Source organism: Folsomia candida, unplaced genomic scaffold (genome assembly GCF_002217175.1).
Source record: "Folsomia candida strain VU population unplaced genomic scaffold, ASM221717v1 Fcan01_Sc073, whole genome shotgun sequence".
In the NCBI taxonomy this organism is placed as follows: domain Eukaryota; kingdom Metazoa; phylum Arthropoda; class Collembola; order Entomobryomorpha; family Isotomidae; genus Folsomia; species Folsomia candida.
In genome coordinates, this window is record NW_019091265.1 from 106,208 (window position 1) to 131,702 (window position 25,495).

General features: G+C 39.0%; 1 protein-coding gene across 6 annotated transcripts in view; it reads right to left on the reverse strand.

Annotated features, from left to right (window-relative positions):
* Positions 1–10,202: 10,202 nt before the first annotated feature.
* The window catches only part of LOC110862856 (E3 ubiquitin-protein ligase RNF220), a 40,632-nt gene continuing 25,339 nt past the window's right edge, over positions 10,203–25,495 (reverse strand). For 5 of the 6 annotated variants that reach the window (XM_035845891.1, XM_022112068.2, XM_035845895.1 and 2 more), the window contains 7 exons: positions 12,911–13,137; positions 12,339–12,512; positions 12,138–12,264; positions 11,883–12,063; positions 11,429–11,603; positions 11,283–11,357; positions 10,203–10,823 (listed from right to left, as the gene is read on the reverse strand). In XM_035845891.1, coding sequence (XP_035701784.1) covers positions 10,752–10,823; positions 11,283–11,357; positions 11,429–11,603; positions 11,883–12,063; positions 12,138–12,264; positions 12,339–12,512; positions 12,911–13,137 — 1,031 coding nt within the window. In that variant the 3' untranslated portion in view covers positions 10,203–10,751. The remainder of the gene's footprint in view (positions 10,824–11,282; positions 11,358–11,428; positions 11,604–11,882; positions 12,064–12,137; positions 12,265–12,338; positions 12,513–12,910; positions 13,138–25,495) is intronic. The other variant, XM_035845892.1, reaches the window with a different exon arrangement.

Sequence of the window (25,495 nt, forward strand, 5' to 3'; positions counted from 1 at the left end):
GACGTTCTCCTCACTCAAATTGCCTTCTCCCCCTCCAACGTTGTCATCATAATCACTGAGGAGCTTGGAGTCTTCAAACTTGTCAAACTTGTCAAAATTACAGTCTGCAAAATCTGAAATAGATAACAATCTCGTCTTCAAGATAAACTCCAGCACCAGATATGTGTACAAAAAATTGCGCCTATCGATCTTTATAAACTTACAATTATTTGGAAAATGTAATACACATATTTATTTGACGTTTAAAGTGCACAAAAACTGTCATTTTTTAATTGAAAATTAAATGAATTTTTCTAAGCGTACCTTTGAACTGTTTTTGGTTTACATTTCATAAATAATATGAATGAGAATAATTTTGGTAAAGTTACTTTCATTTTATCTGATTTAACCATTGGAATTATAAAATAAGTATAAATAAATTGGTAGTTTCGTTGAATTTTCCAAAAATTTCAAGGTTTAATGTTTTTGAAATTCAATCTTTTTGTGTTTTTCGTACCATTGGGAGGTTTGATATTTCCGCAGTTGTCCGCCCTGAGGACGACGGTGGTGGGGGCGCAACCTCTGGTCACACCCACGACCCCTCCCCAACCCGCTCTCTTCCCGTCCAGCGTGTCAAAAAGACAGAAGATTCGCCGAGGTGACGACAATGGCGTCGCTGGAAGTTGTTGTCCTTTGACCGCTTTGAGACAAAGGGTGTCCCCCCGCTCACTGTGCAGCGTCCATGGCGTGTCCGTCACGGTGACGAATGAGGACGACGGGGGGAAGACAACGGGCGAGTCGGACCGAAACCAGGCCAGAAGGTGGGTAAAGTGTGGCGTCAAAATGGATAAGCTCGGCTCAAAGGGATAGTCCGGATTTCCGAGAGGTATAAGTTGCGAAATCTAGGTATGAAAGGAAGTGAATTTGCAAAAATTGTGTGAATTAAGTTGACAAAAAAACTGAACGGTCGAATTTGATTATTTATGCAACTAATCAAATGCTTTAAAAACTACTTTTTGCAAGAAAGTACGCACAATAATTTCCAATCCTTATTTCTCATTTCTTAACTTGAGGATTATTAAAATATTAACATTGAATATTTTGTATCTAAATTCGAAGAAGTACAATAAATAATTTTTTAATTTACATCTTCTCTACTTTTTTGTAACGGCACTTCACTTATTCGAATACGATTTTTTATATATGCAACATTAAGAATTTCGCATTTAACTTGCAAAACTATTTCTTAAAATCTGCATAATTTATATAACCCAATTTCGGAATATTTCCGAATTTAAGAATTTGTCGTCTCAAAATTTTGCAACTTCAATATTTGAATAAGGCCATTTTTCTTACGGAATCGTTCCTCATCTTGAAGCAAAAGTTATCCCCGCCCGCAATGGCGACAGGTTCGGTGCAATATTCCGTATAAAACCCCCACCTATTCATTACACAATTCCATGATGATTGATAAGTGATGATGATGCTTATCTTCACCTCATCTCGCTTATCTTACACTCCAGTGATGCAGGCACACGTAAAATGCACGGGATTCTTTAGCTGCATCCCTGCTCGGCACTGTTTCGTGAATAGCTCGCCTTTTTTCCTCCCTTGGAACAGCGTAATTTTTGCCGGACCAGAAATCACCGGCGAAACAAAGGCGGTTAGCATAATAATTAACAAAAATAAATTTCTCTGAATTTTTACACTTTTCCGAAATATAAAAGTCTTTAGGTTTTGAAATTTTTTCCATTTTAATCTATGTGATTTTGTAAAATTCATTGGTGAATATAAGATCGGCAGATGGTATACGGTGTTATGAAAGTAAGGACTATTTAGCTTATCGATTCCCAGTGATGATAAGGTCATCACGGTAATTTTTCAGTTTTATATTTTTATCTTGTACAACTATAATTAATTAATTAGCCATTTAAATATATGAATTAAATTTAAATCAGTCTCATAAATATTTAAATGCATGTGTGCTGTGTTTATTTATTTTTTATACCTACAAAAATTTGTTTAATGTTATCAATGCTTTCATTTCGTTTACAAAAATAAAAATGGAGTGGGCAATTTCATTTCTAAACATTTTTTCTAAGAAGGATTAAAGAGGAAAGTTTGCTCTAATGGAAAATAAACATTGGTAAAATTAAAATGAATAATTACAAATATTTACTTTAATTACGCATTGACTTCTTATTAACAATTATTATTTTATCGTCACTTATTTATTTATAATTTTGCACAAGTATAAAAGTCGAAAAGATGTAAATATGTAAACCTTGACAAGTTATTTGATAACGTGTTTAAAAATGTGACAAATCTTTGCAAAGATCAAGGAAATCTTATTTTAAATTTGACAAAATATATGAAATATTGAAATCGCAAAAATTGAATGATCTGAATTTGAAAATTTTTAGAATTTATATGTATTTATAAAATTTGAAACAAATCTCTCAACTTCAAGTAATATAAAAATTTAATTTCTAAAGCATTTTTCAACAAATTCATAACTTTTTTTCAATTCAATCAAGTTTTTCATAACAGCATTTCTGTTAAGAAATCCTCAGTCCTAAAATTTCTAATAAAACATCTTGTGGCCAGTAATTATTTGAAAAAGGCATAATAAAAATACATATTCGAGGTTTAAATTATGTAAATATCCAATTTTGTTTGACTTGACAATGATATTGCAAAACGTTTGAGAAATGAGTTTATTAGAATAAGTAGCGACCATTTTTCTTCTCTTTTTAGCGTCCTCAAATTCCCACGTGTGCAAAAAATTGTGTCATCCCCCTCGCTCCTTTTCCTCTTGACAGTTGACACTAACTGACCCAATGAGGACACATTTTTCTTATTATGTATGCATCAAAAGATAAGCTGACATTAAATACCACAGAATATTAATAGCTGCAAAATTCCATCCCATCTCCCAAAAAAGTTTCCCACGGCACTCACGCATTCCACAAAATCGGCCTGGTCCATAAACTTCTTCTTCCTCTCATTTTTCAAACTTTTACATTTGTAACTTACAAATTGTAAGGAGCGTCAGCCGCTTATTGTGATCATCTTGTCTGTCCGTCCGTCCGTCCGACTTGGGCAGGATATCTCTAGAACGCCGCAACATAATCAAACGCCGTTTTTGCACATCTAATTGTTTACCCTCAGTCGACTTAAAAAATGAGGTCCCTGCAGTCAAGGTGACCCTGGCGCGGCGTGAGGTCAAAGGCTAAATTGGATCTTAACCTTATAAAAACTAATTAATTTTGACCTGGATACCATTTAAAAACGGAATTAAAAATGGTTTCTATTGCATTTGGGGGCGGATTTACTGGGGGGCAGAATACCATTGAGACCGACTTGTGGGGCGGTGATAAAATCAGTTGGGGACTGAATTAATGCAAACCGATTTTGAATATTCTACTGATGTAGTTATGATTTATTAGGGACCTGGAACTGATTCGACAACAAAAATTAGAACATAATACATTTTTAACATGAAATTGCAACTGAACCAAATGAACACACGATATTAATTTTGATAAAAAGATCGGATTTGATTTTGATAGTACTACAAAAATAAACTAAACGAATAAATCGTCATCATTCATGTCATCAATTTGATGACACTGATTTTGGGATGCATTTTATATTTTAAACAAGTTATTAGCTATAATTTTGTCCTTCAGTGTTCTGTGACTTGTTCCGATCGGTGGTGACACTATTGCGAATATATTAGCTAAAGAGAACGTTGTGATAATTAAAAAAAATATGAACTGTATCATATTTACAACATGATACAGGTCAGAGGTCAACGCCGACCAATTTATTAGCGGCGCCAATGTTGGATAATTTTTCGGGGGCGCGGCGTGACCTCTGATGCACTTCCTCCGAGTTCCTCCCCCCACTACAACTACAACTCTAAACTCTAAAAAAATTAGTTCAGGCTTGAAGAAAAACCAACGACAAATAAGGAGGAAAGAATGGAACTGAGAAAATTTTCTCGGTCATTTTATTTTTATTTTTTCCTACACCTTATTGATGTAGCCCGGTCTCAACGGAATTCTGTAACCATACACCTTATTGGTGGAATCCGTCGCCAACGAGAAAAAGTTGGCCTACACCTTATTGGTGTAGTCCGTCGCTAAGGCGAAAAATTTGGCCTACACCTTATTGGTGTAGTCCGTCGCCAAGAGATCGAAATCGCCCTCCACCTTATTGGTGGAATCCGTTTTTAAAAGGTTAATTTAAATTTTCATATGCGGTGTCCTTTTTTAAGGAAATTTTACCACGAGTCCAATATTTTTGACCTCCGACCAACCCATGACCGTGAGGATGAGGTGAAAAGTCAAAAATATATAATTGTCATTATATGGCATCACTACTTCAAAGGAAATCTCAACGGTTTTGACGCTACTTTTCTATTTTCGTTTTCAAGGGTTTATTGAGACCGAAAATGAATCAAAATGAATGAATTTTGTTGGCAAAAACCATGTCGAAAAAAATCTTAATGAATTTATTACTGTAAAATCAAGTCAGATAACCACATTTATTTCTCCCCTCTGTTTTTACCCACTTGTTGGACCAATAAAACCGTGAACTGACTCACTCACAAATAAATAAATAAATAAATAAATGCGAATAAAGGAACTAGTGAAACTTGTGGTTTGTTTTTTTTGCTAATGAATGCGAACAAGAGACGACACATTTCTGCGTGAAGAAGAATATAATCATCCTCGAAATGCAACACCTGCCACCCGAATTGACGCATAAAAGATGACAGTGAATCTGGTTTGGTCAAAATGAATGAATAGGAAAATGAGTACTGCGAGTTCTACTTTTTTCTCAACTTTTCCGCACTTTCTTTGTGTAAAAATAGATGAAAAACTCGTCTTTTTTTAGAAAAATAACTCCAACTAAATACACACTTTTTGGTTTTACTTTTCCATTGTTTTTCCCCCCAGTGGCAGTAAGTAAAGCTCTACGAACATCATGCTGCATTTAGCAAAGTTCTGACAAGATTCCATTAAAAGTGAAGGTTTTCTTAGATAAATACTACACGTCGAGCACTAATTGTGTACCGAATTGTAGTGTAACTCGCTAAAAAAGGTGTCTTGATGAATTGAAGTGTAATGAATTAATTAAAGGGAAACACAGGAAAGAGATGCCCAGATGAATAAAAAAAGGCACAGAATGGACTCCCATTTTCATTAAGATTCTCCTTGTTTGGGCTAAAAATGGGATGAATGAGGTTTGCTTACTTCTGTCTAGAATTTGATGATTTTGAGATAAATGGATTAATTTGGTCTGGTCGTCGTCGGAGGATACCTCGAAAAAGATGATGACTGAATTGTACAAGATAAATACATAAATCTCTCATGCCACCACTTTTTTGGGGACGGCGATGAATTCACCATGTTCATCTCAGGTGAGGGGATTACAGGGTTCGGATTTGCATGCGTGGCTATTTACACAAGTAAACTTCGCAGAGAGAATAATTGGCCACAATGGCATCATTGATATGACCAAACTCTATAAATCGGGGCCCACTTTGCCCACCATTCTCAGTTTGTGTCTGTGAAATGGTGGTGGTGCACGTGTCGCGACGATAAGTGGTGCTTACATATGCAAATAAATAATGTGGTAAATTGTGAATAAGTTTACATTTTCTTGTGCTCATATGAAAAAAGAATGACGGACAATAACAATCCCGAGGGAGAGATTCACTGCGAGTGGAAACAGTTGATCAAGGTGTTGCTCTCGATAAGAGAACGCTCGGCGGGTGGTGCGGGGTGGCGAGTGGGGGATAAAGTGGCGTCGCGGGGAGGTAGAGGCGAAAAGGGAGGAGGAGGAATGGGTGTGGTGAAAAGTCTGGGCAGTGGGATGACGATAATCGTGACGATGGCGACGTTGCTGGTGGTTTTGTTGGGGATGACGGCGACGTGTGTGGAGGGGGCAAGGGTGGGGATTTCCGAGGGCAATTTGGGCACTGGATGGAGAAGGACGACTGGAAATGTGGGAAATCAAGAAGGTATGGATGGATTTTTTTAGAAAATTTGGAGATTTGAAGATTTTTTTTAGAGAAGGAAAGGTTTCAGAGATTTCTAAATGGGTGGATTTCAATAAAAAAAATAAAATCAAGGACTTCTTATCATTTTTTAAAAATATTTTGAAATGTTTTGAAAGGATAAATGTTTTGTTGGTCTTCGACGCCAATACATTGAAATTTTAAATTTTAAATTTTAAATTTTAAATAAAATCAAAAATTTATTTTAGGTAAGAAGGAAATGCCTTGTTAAGAAAGTACAATTTGTTAGTTTTACATTCAAATTTAGTTTGAATTTGTGAAGTTTCCAAATTTTGAAGTTTTGAAATTTAGAAATTTAGCAATACATTTTTTTTACTAATCCTTCTACTTATGTAATCTGTAATAATTATGCCAATTTTTTCATGGTTTCTCATTTCAACTAAACATTGCTTTTTAGGCCGAATAATTAGAATTCTGGGGACGACGCCGAGGTTTCCTCCTTCGACGACGACGACGACGACACCCACGACGACCACCACAAAGCACCGTCGCTATCCTCCTTCTTCTGGGGGAGTGGACGTGGAGAACGACTCCTGGTTCGCCTCGTCATCTTCGTCGTCCTCGTCCGAAGGGGGCAGCAGCAGCGGGGCCGATCGCGTCCAGAAAGTCAAGGCCAAATGGAAAGGGGACAAATTCTGGGCAGAATCAGTCGCTAACTTGACACTGCTAGAAAGGTAAAGATATTTTTTGGGTAACAAAATTTGCAAATGCAAGAAGGCTAGATGTTAATTTAACTGAAGCAACCGAGTAAAAAATGGAGATGCAAAAATCCATGTACATATGCAAAAAATCAATGTATGCAAAAAATATAATTTACCCATCCAAATTAATAAGTTTGACCTGTTTGAAAGCTAACGTGTTTTTGATGCAAAAAATGCGAAAAGAATAGAAAACGCACAAAAATTGTACAAAAATGCAAATAAATAATGTGCACAAAATATAATTCTGGCGAATAATATCTAAAACAAGTTACATATTAAATTTATTTCCCCAACAGTCGCAAAACTTCGGTTTTTCTGAACAATTCGGAACCATCGCCTCCGAGCAAAACTCCTCCTCCGGATGTCGCGATGTCGTCGTCGAGCCGAAAAATGGCCTCGTCCCAACCACCCACCCAGTCCACGACGTACTTTGACCCGGCGGACTCCAAATTTAGAGCCTCTCCCACCATCACTGCCGCAGACGAATCAGGGGACGAATCAACCCCTGACTTATCCCCTCGTCCAACTACACGGTTGTGATCCCCCCCAAGAAAAAAATCATTTCCGAGCGGACAAAATCGCACAAAAACAAGAAGAAGAACAAGCCTCGCCCCCCCAATCCGGCCACAAACTTCAACCTTCCTCCCACAAAGTCGCCTGGAAGGGAAGTCCCGAGAACCACCCTGACCGCAGATTTGTCCGTGTACGGGCAGAATTATGTCCTTGAGTATGAAAGCGATGAGGCCGAAGGTCAAACCAAAGGTCAAGAAGAAGAAGAACAGCAACAACAACCAGTCGAAGAACACGAGGAAGAAAGAGAACACGTCGAAGAAACCAACTCGATTGAAGTCGTACCCTCCACGACGCCAAAGGTTAAGCAAATCGTGGACAGTTTGCGACGACAGCAACGCCCCCATCACCACCACCACCAGCAGCAGCATCACCACCACCACCAAGGGAAGAGTAAGAGCAAAGATAAGAAGGCCTCCAAGGTCAAGGGGTCGAAGGTCAAGACGCGACAGAAGAGCAAATATGGGAGCACGTTCGGATTCCCGAGACCAGCTTCGACCGCGACGACGACGACGAAAGACTCGGCCGCCACGACGGCCTCGTCGACGACGCTGAGCTACGATTCGGACCAGAGGACGACGCTGGTGGCGGATTTGACGCCATACGGACAGGAGGCTTACTTGGAGTACGACTCGGACGAGGGAGGGTCCAGTGGGTCGGGGGAGACGAGAAACGCCTCCACAATTCTTAATACCACGATTGCCTCCCTCTTTGGCGAATTCTACCCCAAAAATCCCACCAATTTGTTGAACGTGTTGCAAGCCTTGGCCTCAAATATGCAACCGATCAAGATGCACAGCCCGTAATTTCTTTCATGCTCTTTTTCCGATTAAATTTCCATTTCACGTAAAAAAAATATTACAGGTTGGGCGGTGAAGCCCCTTCGATCCCGTTACGGTACAATGTCAACTTTACCAATAGGTAGGTCACGGAGGTGTCAAAATCATCTTCGAGATTAGATTTTCAGGGCTTAAACGGCCAAAAAAACGAGAATCTGCATGGAGAATACATCAATCGTACGAAAAAAATCCGTTTTGTGAAGAAATTAGTCGTAAAAATTAAAAGTTAATTAAAGCAATTAACTTTCCACCGTTGTCAAACTACCGTGTTTTAAAAATATCGTGAAAACAATGTACAGGGTGGTTAAAATGTCACGCCACAATGGAAAATTTTTCAATGGGAAAAGTCCCTAAATCTCCATTAGTTACAAGATTTCGAATTGAGATTTTTAGCCCGAGTCAGGGCTTATGGAACCGTCATGTCCGTCCGTCCGTCCGTCCGTCTGTCCGGCACGATAGAGCCAAAACGGCTGAACCGATTGACTTGAAATTTTTACCATATGCATATTGGACAAAGTTAGGAAACGAGTTCGAAAATGGGCAAAATCGGTCAAGTGGTTGACCGGTGGGGGTCATCGGAGTGGGTGGGGTCTCGTGCACCAAAATTTCAAAGTTGTCGTAGAAAGCTGAAATCTGGTACAGAGGTTGCTAATGGCTCCTAATAGATAAAAATGACTTCAAGTTGGACAAATTTTCATCTTGAGGGACTACGGGGTTACCCATACCGATTTTTCAAAATCGTCATACCAAGCTGAAATTTGGTAGATAGATTGCTAATGGGTCTTAATAGAAGAATATGACATGCAATTGGTAAAATTCTTATCTGGAGCGACCCTGTGGGGTGACCCATACCGATTTTTAGAAATTACTTTAAAACATTAAATCCGGCACGGTGATACCTAATGGCTTCTCACGAAAGGATATGAAGCTAAAAGTGAGCAAATTTTAACCAGAGTGACCCTGGAGGAGTCAGGGACTCTGTCCCTGACTCGGGCTATATGGAGTCTGCACTGTAGGTTTTTATAAATTATTATCAAAACTGATGACAAAATTCTTAAAATGTTGCATTTTAGAGACAAAATTTCGGTAACTAATGGAAATTTACAAATTTTTCCCATCGAAAAATTTTCCATTGTTGCGTGACATTTTAACCACCCTGTATTTTGGCCGTGATAAAAAGTTAATTTCTCAACAAAACTAGTGTTTTAGTACGATTGATGTATTCACCGTGCAAATGAACTTTTTTGGGGCTATAAATGCTGTATTTTGTGAAAGTATTTTGCCTACCAATGACCTGTAGAGGTCACACGAATTATGCCATGACTGAGATTCCCATAATTTGCGCAGAGTTCCCATGAAGGTGAATCCCCCCACGTCCCCCTTCCTCTTCAGCCTCGATCTGGACTCGTTCTTCACGCGGATGGCCATTTCCGTGTTTTACTCCACCGTGGCCATCGCCCCCCTCGTGTACATCATGATGGGCGGGATTGGGGGGCTGGGTGGCCTCTCTGCCCTCCCGCTCCTCCCCTTCACCGGCAAGAAGAGGCGGAGACGCCGAAGGTCAACTCTGTCCAGGTCACCAAATGACCCCGACAACGACGACAACTACGACTTCTACTCGGAGCAAGAAATCCACCAATTGGAACTCGTGATGCACAGATTTTGGAAATTTTTAGCAAATTTTGAACCCCAGCAGCAAGCTCAAAAGGTGTCCAAGAAAAGGAGAAGAATTTCGAAAATTTGAATTGAAAAAGGTAAATATAAATTTTTGAAATTATTTAATTTTCTATTGTAATACAAATTGTTAATTTTTGTAAATATGAGCTTCCGGGATGATATATTTTACCCTATTTAATTATGAATTTATTTATTGGGATGATGAATTCTTAATGAGTGTGTGAATGACTTATTTAAGAAATAAATTTTGAAAATGAGACTTTTTGTAGGGATTATTCTGGGGTTCACGAGTACCAGCATATGAGCATACTTCGTCAAGAGAAATTAAGAATCACGTCCCAAATATCAAAACAGATTGTTTTTAATCCATTTTATTATTATTTTATAAATGAAATAGTTCACGAAACACGGGGTAATAATAAGTATTGATGAGATGATGATTTTTTTTCAGGATGCAACAATAAAGATATTTATGTATGTATGTAGAATTCATAGAAATATTATTATTGTGTGCATTACTCTTCTAGGTAAAATTACACTCATGCAGTATTATCATAATATTTGTGATTTTATTACGTACGTGGCGATGGATGTGTGTTTTGTTTGTGTAAGATTTTTTAGTTTGGCTTATCATGCAGGGAATCATGATAAACAATTATCTTTAGTGTTAAACATTTCTCTAAAAATTAGCAACGTCATTCTTAACCATTCAAATATTTAGTTAGTTAGTGACAGTAATTAATATTAATATTGATGACTCGGCGGCTGATTTGTGTGGTTATTCTTTGTGTGTGTGTAGTTTAATTAGCAGGCATGTTGAGAATTTTTAGCAGCTTCTCTTTCATCTCGTCCATTCGGAGCGATCTTAATTTAGGGATCAAAATTGTACTGGCGTCATAACACGATCCGCCGGAGATCCGACGTTGCTGTGATCATGTTGCATTGAGGGCAAAGTTTCTTACTCCCCTGTAAAAGTAGAAATCTGATGAGTTTTTGCAAAAGCAAATATCTCTTTTATAATAATCATGCGCAATTTACGTGTTTTTTTTTGTTAAAATATTTGTAAAATAACTGGGATCTTTAAATCAGTCATAATGTTTGGGTTGATTTTAAAGCAAACAATAACGAGGGTATAAAATGTTTCGCAAATTAACGTAGGTCTCGATGACTCATCCCCGAAATCGTCAAAATCAGCACATTTTTAATCATTCCTCGGCTCTGGGAATTTATTTTAAAATTCTAATTTGTAGCCAGTAAATTTAGGTCAATAATTAAGTTTTTAAATAAAATTCAGCCAGTTTTGATGAGTTTCAACTTTTCTGAAGGCTTCACCTGAGATCCCCTTTTTTAAAAACTTTCATTTTCTACTTTGCTAAAAATTGATCAATTTCATTTCGAAATTTTAATAACAAATCTATTAATTACCAAACTTCGCAACCAACACTTTTCGCAATGCACGTGCCAGCATGATATGGATACCACGGGTTTCTTACAGCTTCCCTGTAACAAATTTGTAACATTCATAAAATTTTGGCCAATTTTTTAACCCTTAATTTTGTGTGCATTATTACGCTGCAAACGTGACAATGGGTGCCGTCATTGGGGACACCCGTGGTCGTCGTTTCCTTCTCCATTTCACGAATCCTCGTCCTCAAGGCGTGAATGACCATGCGGAGGTTGATATTATCGTTGACAGGACCAACACCTCGCCCACCACCAGCATCCGACGAGTCCTCATCATACCTGCTGAAAAAACGAAAATGTGTGTAAAAAACGGTCAGAAACTTATGGACAGAGGGCAAGTACTTCTTGTCAACTTTTTCATTTTATGACGATCGACGGTCAAACTTTGTACGCGTGTTGTGCTCCCTAACTCGCATAGATCAATGAAATTTCTAAATATGTTTACATATCGTACGCATTTCGTAAATTTTTTGCCATTTTTTCGCAAATGTTGAATACATTTCAGCACTTTTCGTAATTACTTATCTGCTTATGAAAGAAATGTAGAATGTATATCTGTACCACTTGTTTTCTTTGGAGTGATTTGCACCATCCTGCTCCTTCGACGGGGATGGGGACTTCTTTAACACGGCCTGAATATCGGCCTCGCAATATTGGGGACATCCGTACGCCGAGATCTCATCCCCGTCGACGTCAATCTCCTCATCCCGTCGCTTCGAGGTCGTCATGTTTATCGCGGTCACTGTAAAATCATAAATTAAATTAGTATGCAAAAAAGGTGGGAAATTTTCGTGACTCGTTTTGCTTTTTACATACTTGACGAGTTATGACTAGACTTCAATATCCTCCTGTTGCCCCACTCGTACTCATTCGCGTCTCTGGAATCATTGTCCTCGTCGCCTTCAATGTCCACCGGCTCGTCGTCCTCTTCAATCTCGCCGTTCTGAAACGAAGTACAGAAAATAGTTCAATTTCATATACACAAGTTATCAGTATGCTGTTTCTTTCTTGACCCACCTTTCTGACATCTAAATGACCCGACAACTGCTCATTCGAGCCGTGCAGTTGCATCCGACACATGGAAAAGTTGACTTGCGGGTGGCTCGGCCCACTGCCTCCGCTCTCCTCGCGACGCCGCCGAGTTTTCAGGCGGAGGCGAGAATGACGATTATTTCTGACTCGTTGATACGTCTGCAAGGCAGTCAATTAGTTAGAAATGTGCAGAAAATTTACCGCTTATTTTTTGCATTTTACAATGGAGCTCTCTCAGCGTGTGCTCCCCGATTTTGAAAAAGACTCGTGTCAATCCATCGCAAATTTAGCTAATATGAAATTTTTGTAAGAGACATGCTGTCCCAATGCTCAGATTTTGCGGAAATATTTGCATCTGAAGAGGAGAAAACGTGCAGTAAATTTGGATAGTGGAAAAATTGTCAACTTTTTGAGGCGTTTTCGCTCTTTGGATGCAAATAACCTGAACATTGGGAGATTATAAATTTCATACTAATTAAATTTGTGCTCGATTGAGACTAGTGTGGTCCAAATTGGAGAGCATAGGCTGGGAGAGTTTCATTGTTAGTAGGGCTTACATCCCATCTCGAATCCTGCGACAATTCCCCCTCTTTTTTGTTGCTGGGCGAATCTCGCGACGAGCAGGGTAACGGTTCTCCGCTGCGGAGGTGAAGTTGCGCCTGTCGCCTGATTTGGCTGATGCAGATGAGCTGTTCAACCTCGTTCAGGAGGTGAGACTCTAGATCCATGGGGTGCAAGGAGAGCTTGCAGACGGGGCAAGGAATTTCGCCGTGGCGTCGTCGTCCTGAAAATTAATAAAAAAACATGGCTTTTAGAGTCGAGTTGGTTAAGATCTGTGACGAGAGATGGGTGTAGTCAGCTTTCTCGGGAGTATGAAACTACCCGGGTTTTATGGGAAAAGTCAGGGTGTTAAATACGTATGTACAATTATTTAACAAAAATTATGAAGTCTCCTGAACAAATTAAAATGAGGATAATTCATCTCGTTTTACGTGATATGAAGATGCATTTAGTTAACCGACTAACTGCCTAATTGTTTAACACATACATTTTGGTGTAAAGTTGGACAAGGTAAACACGCTAAATTCGTGAAATTTGTTTGTGAAATCCCATTTTAATTTCTATATTTTGTGAAAAGTTAATTGGTGAATTTATGCCACATTTACGCACCCACATTGTGATATGAAGCCACATTATTAAAAAAAATAACAAGTCTAATAAGTAATAACTTTAATAAGTTTACTAAACTCTGTTTCACGCTATTTGGGTTCATTACATTGAGTACATTAACCAAATGAGCCGAATTATTTTATTATTTAACAGCAGCTATCTTTATTTTGGCGTTTAAATTATTCAATTTCGTATGATTTTTGTTAGCGTACTCAGTGTGATGAACTCGCGTGAAACGGAGTTTACCTAACTATCCAATTATATTTTTTCATAGCATGAAGTATCTTGGATAAGCTAAAGAAATTCTAAATTAGTTAATCAATTGCTCAATTTGCGTCTCATTTTGTGTCTCTGGAAAAGTCGGATTGTTAACGTTTCTATGTAATGCTGACATAATCGGATTTTCTCAGCTCGCCCCCACCTCATAACTCATCCTGCCTTTCTCTCTCTTTGTTTGCACTGCACTTTGTTCTTCTCCTTGTGGTCTAAATAGTCGTAAATTACTGGCCCGATTTTGATTCATGGGACACAAAGTGGTAAACTTTTCCACTCCACCGGCTGGATGCACCCTGCACATCCAGTCCTCCTCCTCCGCTCTAAGAAATCGGAGCTGATTTGTATCGGAGGAAATGTGGTTGGCGATGTGTGTTTACACAGCATGAAAAAGAAACATGTTCGACACTCCAAATCCCTTCTCCCCGAAATTGTAAGTGGTCCCGAATTTTAGTTTGAATCGAAAATCCATCCCAGTTTAAGTTAACTTTAAATAAAGGCAGAGTGGAAATTGGATTGTGATTCTTATCCGGCTTTTCTTCTCCCCACACATGTCCTCGTCTTCCCTGCTAAGTGGATTCTTCAGAAAAGAACACACGAGTATGTACAGAGATACGTACACATGTGGCATTAGAGGGGAATAGATATGCAAATGTAATAAAGTTCTGTTTGGGAAGATATGGAGAGAAAATAAGTACTTTTGTCTCACGCGGAAAATCGACTCGATTTCCAACATTTGTTTACGAGTAGATCATTTAATTGAGGGATGTTTTTCAGGCCGAGATTTATAATAAAAATCATGAACGCCAAGAAAACTACTGGTGTCTTAAAGTATAATTTCGAACTCCGACTTATCGGCATCATTTACTGTTTACTGTTTACTGTAGTTTATTCAAATGTCGCGAATCATCAGTTATACACTGCTTTTCAGATCAAGACACAATAATAAAAATTTGTACTAATCTACATATAACTATATATAAATTTGTTGCCATAATATTATAATTATAAATTGTTAACATCTGGTCCATTGTGATTTATTTGACCAGTTACAAACTCACGTGCATTTGATTGAAACAATCCGTAGGACAATCCGTTTATTTGGTTGAGAAAATGTGGAAACCTATTTTAAACGACTAGATTACGATGTAATTGTGGATATATTTTCAAAAATAAGCAAAAAAAAACAAGTTTTTTCACACAACCTGCCAGAAATTTGTACAATTTCAAGCCTAACTGCCCCAACTTGTCAGTAAAGATGGAGTAACAAATCACTGAAAATCGACTCATTTGTGACAAGATTTATCTGCGTATTTATTTATTTTTTTACGACTAGCTTATGATTTAATTCGGTATATTTTTCAAGCTACGAAAACAAGTCATCCGTCTACAAAAAATGTTCGCCCCTTCTCCTTCCACACGGGCATGATTCATTATTGAGTAAAAAGTTCAGGTGGTCTCAGATCTGGAGAAAGTCGGAAAAAGTGGCTTTTCTCCTTGTTTTTTGTAGGAATGTGTTAATGTTGTGTGGTGGTGAGTGAGGCTAGGTTGGTGTCCGTGGTGTTATGGGCTTTGGGGCGAGATTATGTATTTGTGTGGGGAGAGAGAATAAGGCGAAAAGTGGAGATGGGATGACCCACTTGAGCCAGGGATTTGTCTCAGGGTCGCTAACAAGCGGTCGTCACTAAGCCCTCCCTTGTGTTCTCCCAGCCCGTCCATTCGTCATACGGACCAAGCCACCACTTTCTCCGCCGCCACAGCCACTATCTGGCCACGGATTAGAGGAGCAAACTATCGGGAAACGTGGGACGTAGTGATGATCCTCCGTCTGATAGATGAGCATGTTGACGGCCCGGGTGATTGCCTCGTTACGAGGGATATAGCCAAAAAAGGGGGAACACCTGAACCTCTCCGCGCCCCTAATGGTGTGACAGATGGTCGTCGTCCTCCTCGTCGACTAAGCGACCACTGTTTAGATGCGGCCCAATCGACTCGTTCTTCTTCTTTGGGAGGAGAGTCGAGTCCATGCAAATTCTTCACTTTACTTTCGCCACACGAGAACCAATCTATTTTTTGGAAGGAAGGTGAGTGAGGTTATCGAGCAGGGTAGATCTCTAAATCCCGGGTTTAATGCATTTTATCTGACCTCAAACTTTCGTCTGATGCATTTTTCATCTCGAGTCACTCCATGTCGAAATTGGAGATTGGTTCGAGTTTACAAGAGGAGCAAGCTAATTTTGTGGCGAATTTGGAGAATATTGTATTATTATGAAGAAGGAAAAGGTGTGGACTGAAGTGGCGAAAGACGAAAAAGTGAAAGTATAGTCGCCACGTGGAAATTGAAGTTTAGAGGAAGCTAATTTTGTGGCGAATTTAAGCCCATCAATTTGACCGAGGATATTGCATTATTATGAAGAAAATGTGTGAAAACTGCTTCACTTTTTGGGGAGACAGAGAAAAAAAGAGAAAGTGGGTAAATAGCTTTTGTAAATGTAAATTCGAATTGGGTGGTTATCGCGAAAAGTGGTCTGGACTGAAATCAGTGATGGAGGGAGGGAGGGAGGGCTGGCAGAATCTGCTGCCAAGGGGCCTATTTCCGCTAATAGAATGGGACTTTGGGATCAAGATCTCCATCTCTTTATGCTCTCACCAGCGTCATCGCCCACCTGCTCACGGCCAGTTAGCGACTACCTTCTCTCCTTAAAACTGGATAAGTGATGGGCATAGAAGTGAAGTGGTGGTGGTGGTGGAGGCAAGAAAGTGGAAAACTGATCCTTTTTTCTTTCTCTTTTTCCAGGGGAGGAAAACCACTCATGGCGAGCTTATGCTTTAAACCGCCGACGTCACTTGATATTCATGAAACGAATTGAATACCCAACACCCATCCAACCAACCACCAAAGAAAAGTGGAGAGAGGAACGCTAGCTAACCCGTTATCAAAGGAAAAAATCTAACAGGATCACTTGACACGGCCCGAGGCAGGGGGTTTCATATTTTCTCCATAGTTTAAACACACTAATTACTTATCAAACTATTAAACTGGTCTCCAAATTGGAGACGGTTGGCAAATAGTAGTCCAAAATAATTTTCCAGAGCTAGTTAGTAGAACTTTGACAAGTTTTGGTCAGAAAATTAAATTTTTCAAAACTCAGCAAAATAAAACCAAAAACGCATGTTTGTATGTTAACGGACCGTCGGCCGACCACTTGCACCTATGTTCAAATTTGATTCTAATAAATAATTGCAAGTCGATGGATTAAATTTTGTGATGCATAATCGATTCCCCCGACAGACCGACAGACACACATCGTCCCGACCCCATCAGCCCTACCTCTCCCTAAAAGAAAAGACGCACTAAACACACTTTCCACTCATAAATACATCCTCTTCTCTTAAAGAGATTTCTTCCATCCTCCTTTTCATACATTTTTCTTTAAACGAATGCATCCCAAACTCTCGACAATTTAAATCTGTGTATGTGCTTAAAGCTTGCTAGGATTTTTTGACACTGCTGTAAACAATCAACTCCAAACCCCCACCACACCCTAATCCTGCTCATTGACAAATTTTCCACACGTGGATTTTAGTCTTATCTTCTCCCTCCCTCCCTCCTCCTCCTCCCAGGTTTTATTGGATTGAAAAACTCCCACTTAACGAGAAATACGCAGTTTTTTTTTACATTTTATCATTCTTCGCCATGCACCCAGCCCCAATTTCATTTTGCAATAAAGTGGGAGAGGCGGGCAAATTAGGCTTACGTACGTACTTTTCAGAGATCAAACGTTACATCGGGTCGGGTAGCGTGGAATCTAATAATGCTGCATAATATGAAACAGGGGGCATGAATACCACTTAAGAAGAAGAGTGTAATCTCGTCCTCCTCAAAGTGGATGGGGATGAGGAGCCATCTCATCGACATGGCAGGCCGGGCACCTTAATTGTATTCATGATTAGGGTCAGGAGCAGTCAAAGGGCGGGCGGTTGAGGATCATGTCAAACAAACCGGACCAGCAGAGATTTCAATTTAATCCTAATAAACAAACATCAAAGTGAAGTTTGTCATAAGTAAGTTTTCTATCGTAGCGCAGCTCGTGATTAAATATTTCCTGCTTCGTAGAGTAGGCAATTTTCTGCAAAGCAGGGCAAAAAAAACAGAAGAGGGGAACAGCAAACAAATGGATACAAATCTACACTCTAAATAAAGGGGGAATGGTTTTGTTACCGAATTTTGGTAGCAAAATTATACATGAAATTCGCTGCGAAAATCAATTTCATACACAAAGAGATTACTGAGCTAGTGAATTTTGGTGGAAATTTTTCCTTTAATTGCACACGAAATTCACTTTTTTTTACCAAATTGAACAATTTCTCACTGGGATACCGAGTTACGTTTTGGTAACAATTTCTCCTCAAATAATTGACCCCCGAAATTGTAATTTTCTACCAGAACTGAGCTCAGTCTGTCACAGATAAGTAAATAGATCATTGATTGTATTTAGTTTTACCACTTCGGTACCAAACTTGTTACCGAGTCGGTACCCAAAAAATTGTTTAGAGTGTCTCAACTCAACTTTTGATCTAGATTTCCTCCACATTTTATAGAGTGGCCCCTCTCTCTGTCTCTCTCGGGTAGCGATATTATTGCCACTCGGCAAATTTATTGCTTCTTTTCCCCATATTAAAAAGCACCCACATTTTTTTACACTCACTTTACTCAACTTTTTACTCCCAGTTTAAATTCCAGATACAATTGATGGGCCGAATATATTGGACTGGAGATTTTTCAAGTGTCCCGACTTTAATTTCATTTCAGAAGCAAATAAATAAATATACGCAACAGAAAAGCCAGTCAGTCGAGTTAGTTTTTTCGGGGGGAATTATACGCGTATATGTAAAAGTCAATCTCTAGAATTTTTTCGGAGGAAATATAATACAGGAATTTTCCGGGGAGAAATAATAATGCAGAATTTTTTCAGGGGAAGTAATTAATGTTTTTTAGGGGAGATAATTTTGCATAACTTTTTCTGAGGAAAAGATAATTCAAATTTTTCAGGGGAAATATAGCACAGAAATTTTTCCGGAGATAAATAACAATGCAGAATTTTTTGAAAGGAAGTAATTAATATTTTTTTGGAGGAATAATTTTACAGAATTCTCCGGATGAAAAAATAGTACATAATTTTCTCGGAGGAAAAAGCAACTCCATTTTTTCCCAGGAAATCATCCTACCCGTGTAAGTAACATTTCCTTATTTTATCTACCCATCAAAAAACCCTTGATAAAACTTTCTCCCGTACGTATAGCAATTATTCGGATAAGTAACTTATGCTCCAGCGAGGAGGAAGAAGAAGAATGTCCATTTATCGGGAATGGAATTTATCTCTCCTCGAAAAGAATGAGACCATGGAGCCAAACGAAGCGTGAATCGGACTTGACGGGAGATCTGTAATCCAAACCCAGACCAACAACTTCACCTCCGCGAAGAAGAAGAGGAAAAAAGTCTCGAGATCAGTCACACACGAGGACGACGACAAGTCAACTCCTCGCCGACTGATGGAGACAAAACGGAGGATGGAGATCCTCAGAGGAAGATGAATTGGAGGGGATTTGTCCGCACAAAAGTTCTCTCGGCGAGGCAGGTATTCTTCTTCTCGGGAGGAAAAAAGACGACATGTTAAGTCGAGACGAGTGGGAAAATAAGACCAAAATGCTCCTTTCTTGTTGTCATCGCCTTTCACCACTTGACGCGATCAGGCTAAAGTGGAGAGTAAAGTTTCGTACGTACGTATGGTAATTACGACGGGATGGTAAGTGCCAGTTATGTTACAAGGGATAAGCTGATCGTGTTGCTGGGTAAAATGGGGGAGCGAGAAACAATAGGGTGCTAATTTCATGAGACACGAAAAACATGGGCATAAATACCCAAGCCTTATTATGGAACCTAGTCCGTATTTAGTCATAATTTTTAGTAAAACTAACTCCCATCGGGGTAGAATTTGTTACAAGAAACAGTTAGAGAAAGTTGAAATGTTAATAAAATTTAGGAAATTGATGCACAATCAAGTAATTTTTGAAAAATGTGGTCAAGCAAGGGCTCTCATATTGATTTTCGAAATCAAGACGACAAAAATGTCCACCTCGATCAATGCCAAGTACGTTTTTACCTTGATATAAATGTATTGTTTAATCAATAGAAGCTGAAAAATGTGAGTTGGATGGGAAGCGCGTGCCAGTGACCTTATGCTCCCCACAGTTCAAGATCACTTCTTTTGATCTTGTCCACTTGCTTCTTGCCCGTCTCTGGCAAAGCGATCGAGTTGTATGGTACACGAGTCTGGCTATTTTCTCTATTTACAGAGAGAGATATGTATATGCACATCAACTTTTTGGGGTAAAAAAGCACAAAAAAGGTGTCCCTTATTATCAAGTCATATTCACTACCTCCGTCTCTTATGTAACAGAGAGCACGAGAAGTACAACGTCCCCATCCCATAACCCCAGTTACCAGCCACCGGAAATAAATATATGAAGCATACAGAGAGAAAACCCACCAATAAAAAAAGAACCTGCTCAAAATCCCCCCAAAAAAACTTCAACTTTTATTCCTCCAAACGAGGCAGATCTCTGGTGATGAATTTGTCCCAAAAAAGAAACATATCTGCCCTGTCACTCAAGAAGTACGAACATAAAAAACGAATTGAATTACTGATTACAAAAAAACTGTGTGTTTCCACCCATCACGAAATGTCAAGGTAAGCACATATCCAGCTAAATAAGAATAAATCCATAGCACCACCACCACCGCAGCCTCGTCGTCGTCGTCCTCGTCATATGTCAACATCTCATAAAATCCACATTTCAATCCAATTTCGACAACATATCTTTGACTATAAAGAGGAAGAATTTGGTGGATTTTTTTACCTGCGTGGGCCTAGGCGATACGAGAGCTCTCGGATTTACGTCTCCTCTCTCTCCTCAACATGCCAACAGGTCTCAAAATTCTGGCATATGTCGCATATTATTATTGTGTCATGCATGACAAGGTAGACGTTGGTGAAAAGTTGCCAGGGCTGGGATAAATACTTTCTCAAAATGCAGGATTTTGAGCCCTGTTCAAGGGTTTGGATTTCCAGGGCACAAAAAGACGAAAACTCACATGAAAAATATACCAGTCTTACGAAATACATGTTTTGTGAAGAAAGTAACCAGTGTTTCGTTTCTTGAGGGTTTGCAACATTTCTTGGATTGCAAAGCAAGCAACGCAAGAAATGCGAGGTGCAAGGAACTGGGAGAAAGTGCAGAAAATATGCGTCATCTACCAACGCGCCGTGTGCACTATGCAGTATCGCGGGGGGGGGGCGTAGGTTGTAGGTTGCTCCTTGCATTTCTTGCAGGTCAAAATGCCTGCAAAAAACCACTTCCTTGCCGTTATTTCTTACAAGTGGTTACTTGCACCCGAGACGTTTTTTTATCCCTATCAAAATACATTGATTTCACTCAATTTTAAAAATAGCATACGTATTTTGACATCGAGAAGAAGTATATTTTCATAAGACTGTTGTCCTCTCCATGTAGATTGTCGTCGTCAAATTGTGGGTTTAACAACCCTGGGAAGATGGGAGCTCAAAATCCTGAATTTTTCCAAAGTATTTTGCCCAGGCCTGGTGAAAACCGAGCTCTTCACTCACCCACCTCATGGGGATTTAATAAGGTAACGAAACACAATAAAAATTTCCTTGATATTCTGAAAAGCGGAGGCGGTTTAGGTTTAACCTTTTTGGCGGATATACGATGCCTTCCACCGAGAAAAAGAACAACCCTCCGGTCCCATCGCCTTAATAAAAGCTTGGCTTTAATGCAAACGAGGCGACAATCTGGACCGCTTTCCTCCTCCTTTTCTCCTCCATGCAGTGAAATATGAAAAATAATAAAAAACGGGAAACAAAGGAGATGAAATGAGAGGATCACAAAAAAAGATGATCAGATTCCCTTCTTTCTCCACCGGCACCCAAGCGGACTAAACGCGTATGTACAAAGAGCTGGCTTATTGCATTCTTCTTCGTCGTTAAAAAATCCGGGAGCAATTTGTAAAGCCCGGAGTTTTCTGGTACGAAGGATAAAGTGTCGTGTTTTCGGTTTCATCATGTTTTTCAATCGGAAAAATGTCATATTATTTTGGAATAGAAAGTATTTATAAATATTTAACTGCACTTTTTCCACCAAGGGAAAAATGTGACATTATTATTTTGTTTTAACGTAGGACTCGATGACTCATCGTTAAAAATAGCACATTTTTTATTAATTTCTCGGCTTTAAGAATTTATTTGATAAGTTCGGACGACAAATTTGTAGAGCCAATTAAAAAAAATACATTCCAGATTTTGACAGTTTTTGAAGATCTTAAGTTTATTTGTAAGAAGCCTTAAAAACTGGACCTAGTCGAAACTGGGAGTAAGAACTCATGGACATTCTGTGAATCAACTTGCTGACTGCAAATTCGTCCTCCAGAAATTTAATGTAAATTTCCAGAGGTGAGAAATGATTAAAAATGTGCTGATTTTGGGTACGAGTCATTGTTTCACCCGTTTATTAATTTTTTACTTGAAAACAGTACGAGTGGAATTTTCACTTAATTAATTTTCACTTTTTGCATACAGTGAAGAAAAAATAGGGAAAAATGTGACATTTTTGAAGGAAAACAATGGGATTTTTGAGTGAAAAACGGAGAAGAAAAGAATTGAATTTATACATTTATGATTGACAAGCAGTTTATTTATTTCGCATATTTATCACACAACAGAACCAGTGTTCTGGATGTGATTAAACATGTAAACGAGAAGAGAGTGGAGGATGAGGAGGGAGAGGAAATATTGAGATGTTGAGAAACGTCGCCCTCAGAGACAACAAGAGGCAACATCTCTTTTTATGAAAAGGAGCAATTTACCGAGTGAAAAATGGAGATAGTGAAGAAAGGAGGAAAAAACCTTCATGTTGCCGAAGACTGCTGCTGCTTTCACCAATAATAATAATAAGCATGCCACCCACCCAGGAAAAGACGCAAGGCAGTGGCGGAAGCAGGGAAGCCGGCCCAAAATCAACCCCATTTAGTTGCATGCCTACAATTTATTATCGTATTATTTATTTTCGTATAAAAACTGTTCAAAATGTGGGAATTTATTTTCAGACTTTTTGAATTAGAAAAATCTCTTGTCGGAAAACCCTTTCAACTTTCACTTTATGTTCAAGTGGTGAATAATTTCGTGTAACTGCAAAATTTAAACCTGCGCTGCTCTTATCCTCAGAGTAATAAAAATGAAATCATTACAAATAAGTTGGAATTGTGATATTTTAACTCGATTAAATAATATTGAGTGTACATGTTAATAATGACATTTTAGAATGGGTTTACAAAAATTAATTGTATAGTATTTTTTTTACCAAAAATTACCAATTCTGTAAAACTTTTCTACTGTATTTTTTTTTCCTAAAAAATTTCTTGCGCCCACCCGCCTCCCAACTTCTGACTCCATGCGACCCCCACTGCACTTGGTAGAAGGGAAAGTAGTATCAAAGTTATACTTGAGTTGAACTCGCTGTCAGCCTTTTTCCTCGTGTTTTCCCCACCAGCATCAGGATCCCACACATTTCAGCCTTCACTTAAGTGGTGGTAGTTGAACTGGTAAATCTGCAAAAGCGATGCGATGCGTCTGTGGAGCTGCTGGTATATATATCCCTTGGCTCGTAAGTAGAACATGATGTGCGGGGAGGAAAAAATTTCAATCATTTGGTGAAGTCGAGCTTGAAAATTGAAATATATAGCAGATGCTTTGATATCATTTCGCTTGTCATCAGCCACTACCAACCAGATCCCGTTATTTGATGGAAACACAAGAACCGGGACCAGAGAGCAGAGCAAACCTCAGCTCAGTCAAAGGAGCGACCGACTTTCCCCCATCAGCCCCATCTCAAAATCATCCAACCAATCCCACCGCCACACAAATACCAATAATACCAATCCCATCCAAAAAAACACCACCACCAAATCCGGGCACCACCAGAAGTGTCTCGGGAAAGAGAGGAAAGGTGGAAAGGTATCCAGCCCTCGTAATATGCAAGCCAACGAGATGACACTCTTAATAAAATGGGGAGACCGGAAGGGGTTACCGAGATGGTAACATTTTTATGCTATTGCGATGAATATGATGAGTATGATAATGAGTAAACTATCAGAGTTAAACGGTTGCAAACTACCAGCAAACTGGTAAAACTAAGCTTCCAAACTGGTAAAAACTACATACGTAGCACAGAACCGGTAAAATAAACTACCACAAAACCGGTAAAAATTACCACATTATAGCACCAAATTAGCCTAAATTTTGCACGCACCACACCGACCAGAAACTAAATAGCAATAAACCGGTAAACAAACTATACCAAATTGTACCGAACTACCACTTGGTAATAAATATTATTGCTACCCTATTACTTAGAGTGTGGTAACCTCCTCTCGGTCGGTGTCCACGCTTATTGAACACACACACACTTCTCTTCAAATTTTGATCTCCTTTTCCTCTCCTGCCTCGATTTGGATGGATGCATGGCGGACTTTCTCCGCCCGTGTCATATGTACATAGTTTTGCATCTGTATCCACTTACTGTACTTATTTTGCTCTCTTTTTCCCTCTCTCTCCAGCTCCCACATCCCGCGGCTCTTTTTCCTACTTTCTCCAAGAAAACTCGACCCCGATCAAGTGCTCACGGATGTATTTTCCCCATGCAAAAAGGGAGCCATGCAGATTGGATTTGAAGAGAGAGCAGTGGCTTTTGGTTTGAAAATGAAATGAAAAAAGAGATGAAAACTTGGGATAATGGATGATTGTGCATATGTGAAAATAGAGGAGAATGAGGACGACCAGGAGCATTATTATTATTATTATCACGCTGATCTCAACCTCCTTTTGAAAAAAGAAACGTAATATTCGAGAGGAATTTCATTTGGGGGAAGAACATGCCAAAAAGTGTTTTATCCGCGTGGTGGGGGCTCCCACTTTACGGGGCAGATACTCCTCCGCTACTAAATTCAGCTTTATGAGTAATAAGCAGAGGGCGGATATATAGTTACGAAAAATGGCTGAAGTATGTATTTAATATTTACCAAAAACTTACTCCAAGCAACTTTACAGGGCCTTTTAAGATAGCATTAATACCATCTTGGTAGTTAATGGCAACACATTTTGGTGGAAATGACCCCCACCGGCCAACCACTTGACCGATCATGCTCATCTCCGAACTCATCCTTACTTTTTACCCGAAGATGAAGCATGCAAAATTTCAACTCGATAGCTTTTGTTTAAAGAGAGTTATCGTGCCTACAGACGGACGGACAGACAGACATCTTGACAAATCTATAAGGCCATCTTAAAAGGCCTAAAACGCCAAAATATTTGTGGAATTGTACGAAAAATAAGGATTTTCGAAAAATTTGTATGTTTGAATATACTTCATTTTCTGTGGTTCACTTTCTTTAAGCCAAAAAAAATCGTCTCACATCGTTGAAATATTTAAGACATGTACATATGTATTTTTGGAAAAATATATATTGACGTATTTTTCAAATAATAGCGTAAATATTGTACCAATATGCGAAAATATTTTGAAATTTTGGTGATCCATGGGAGTTACACACGCATAAAGTTTGG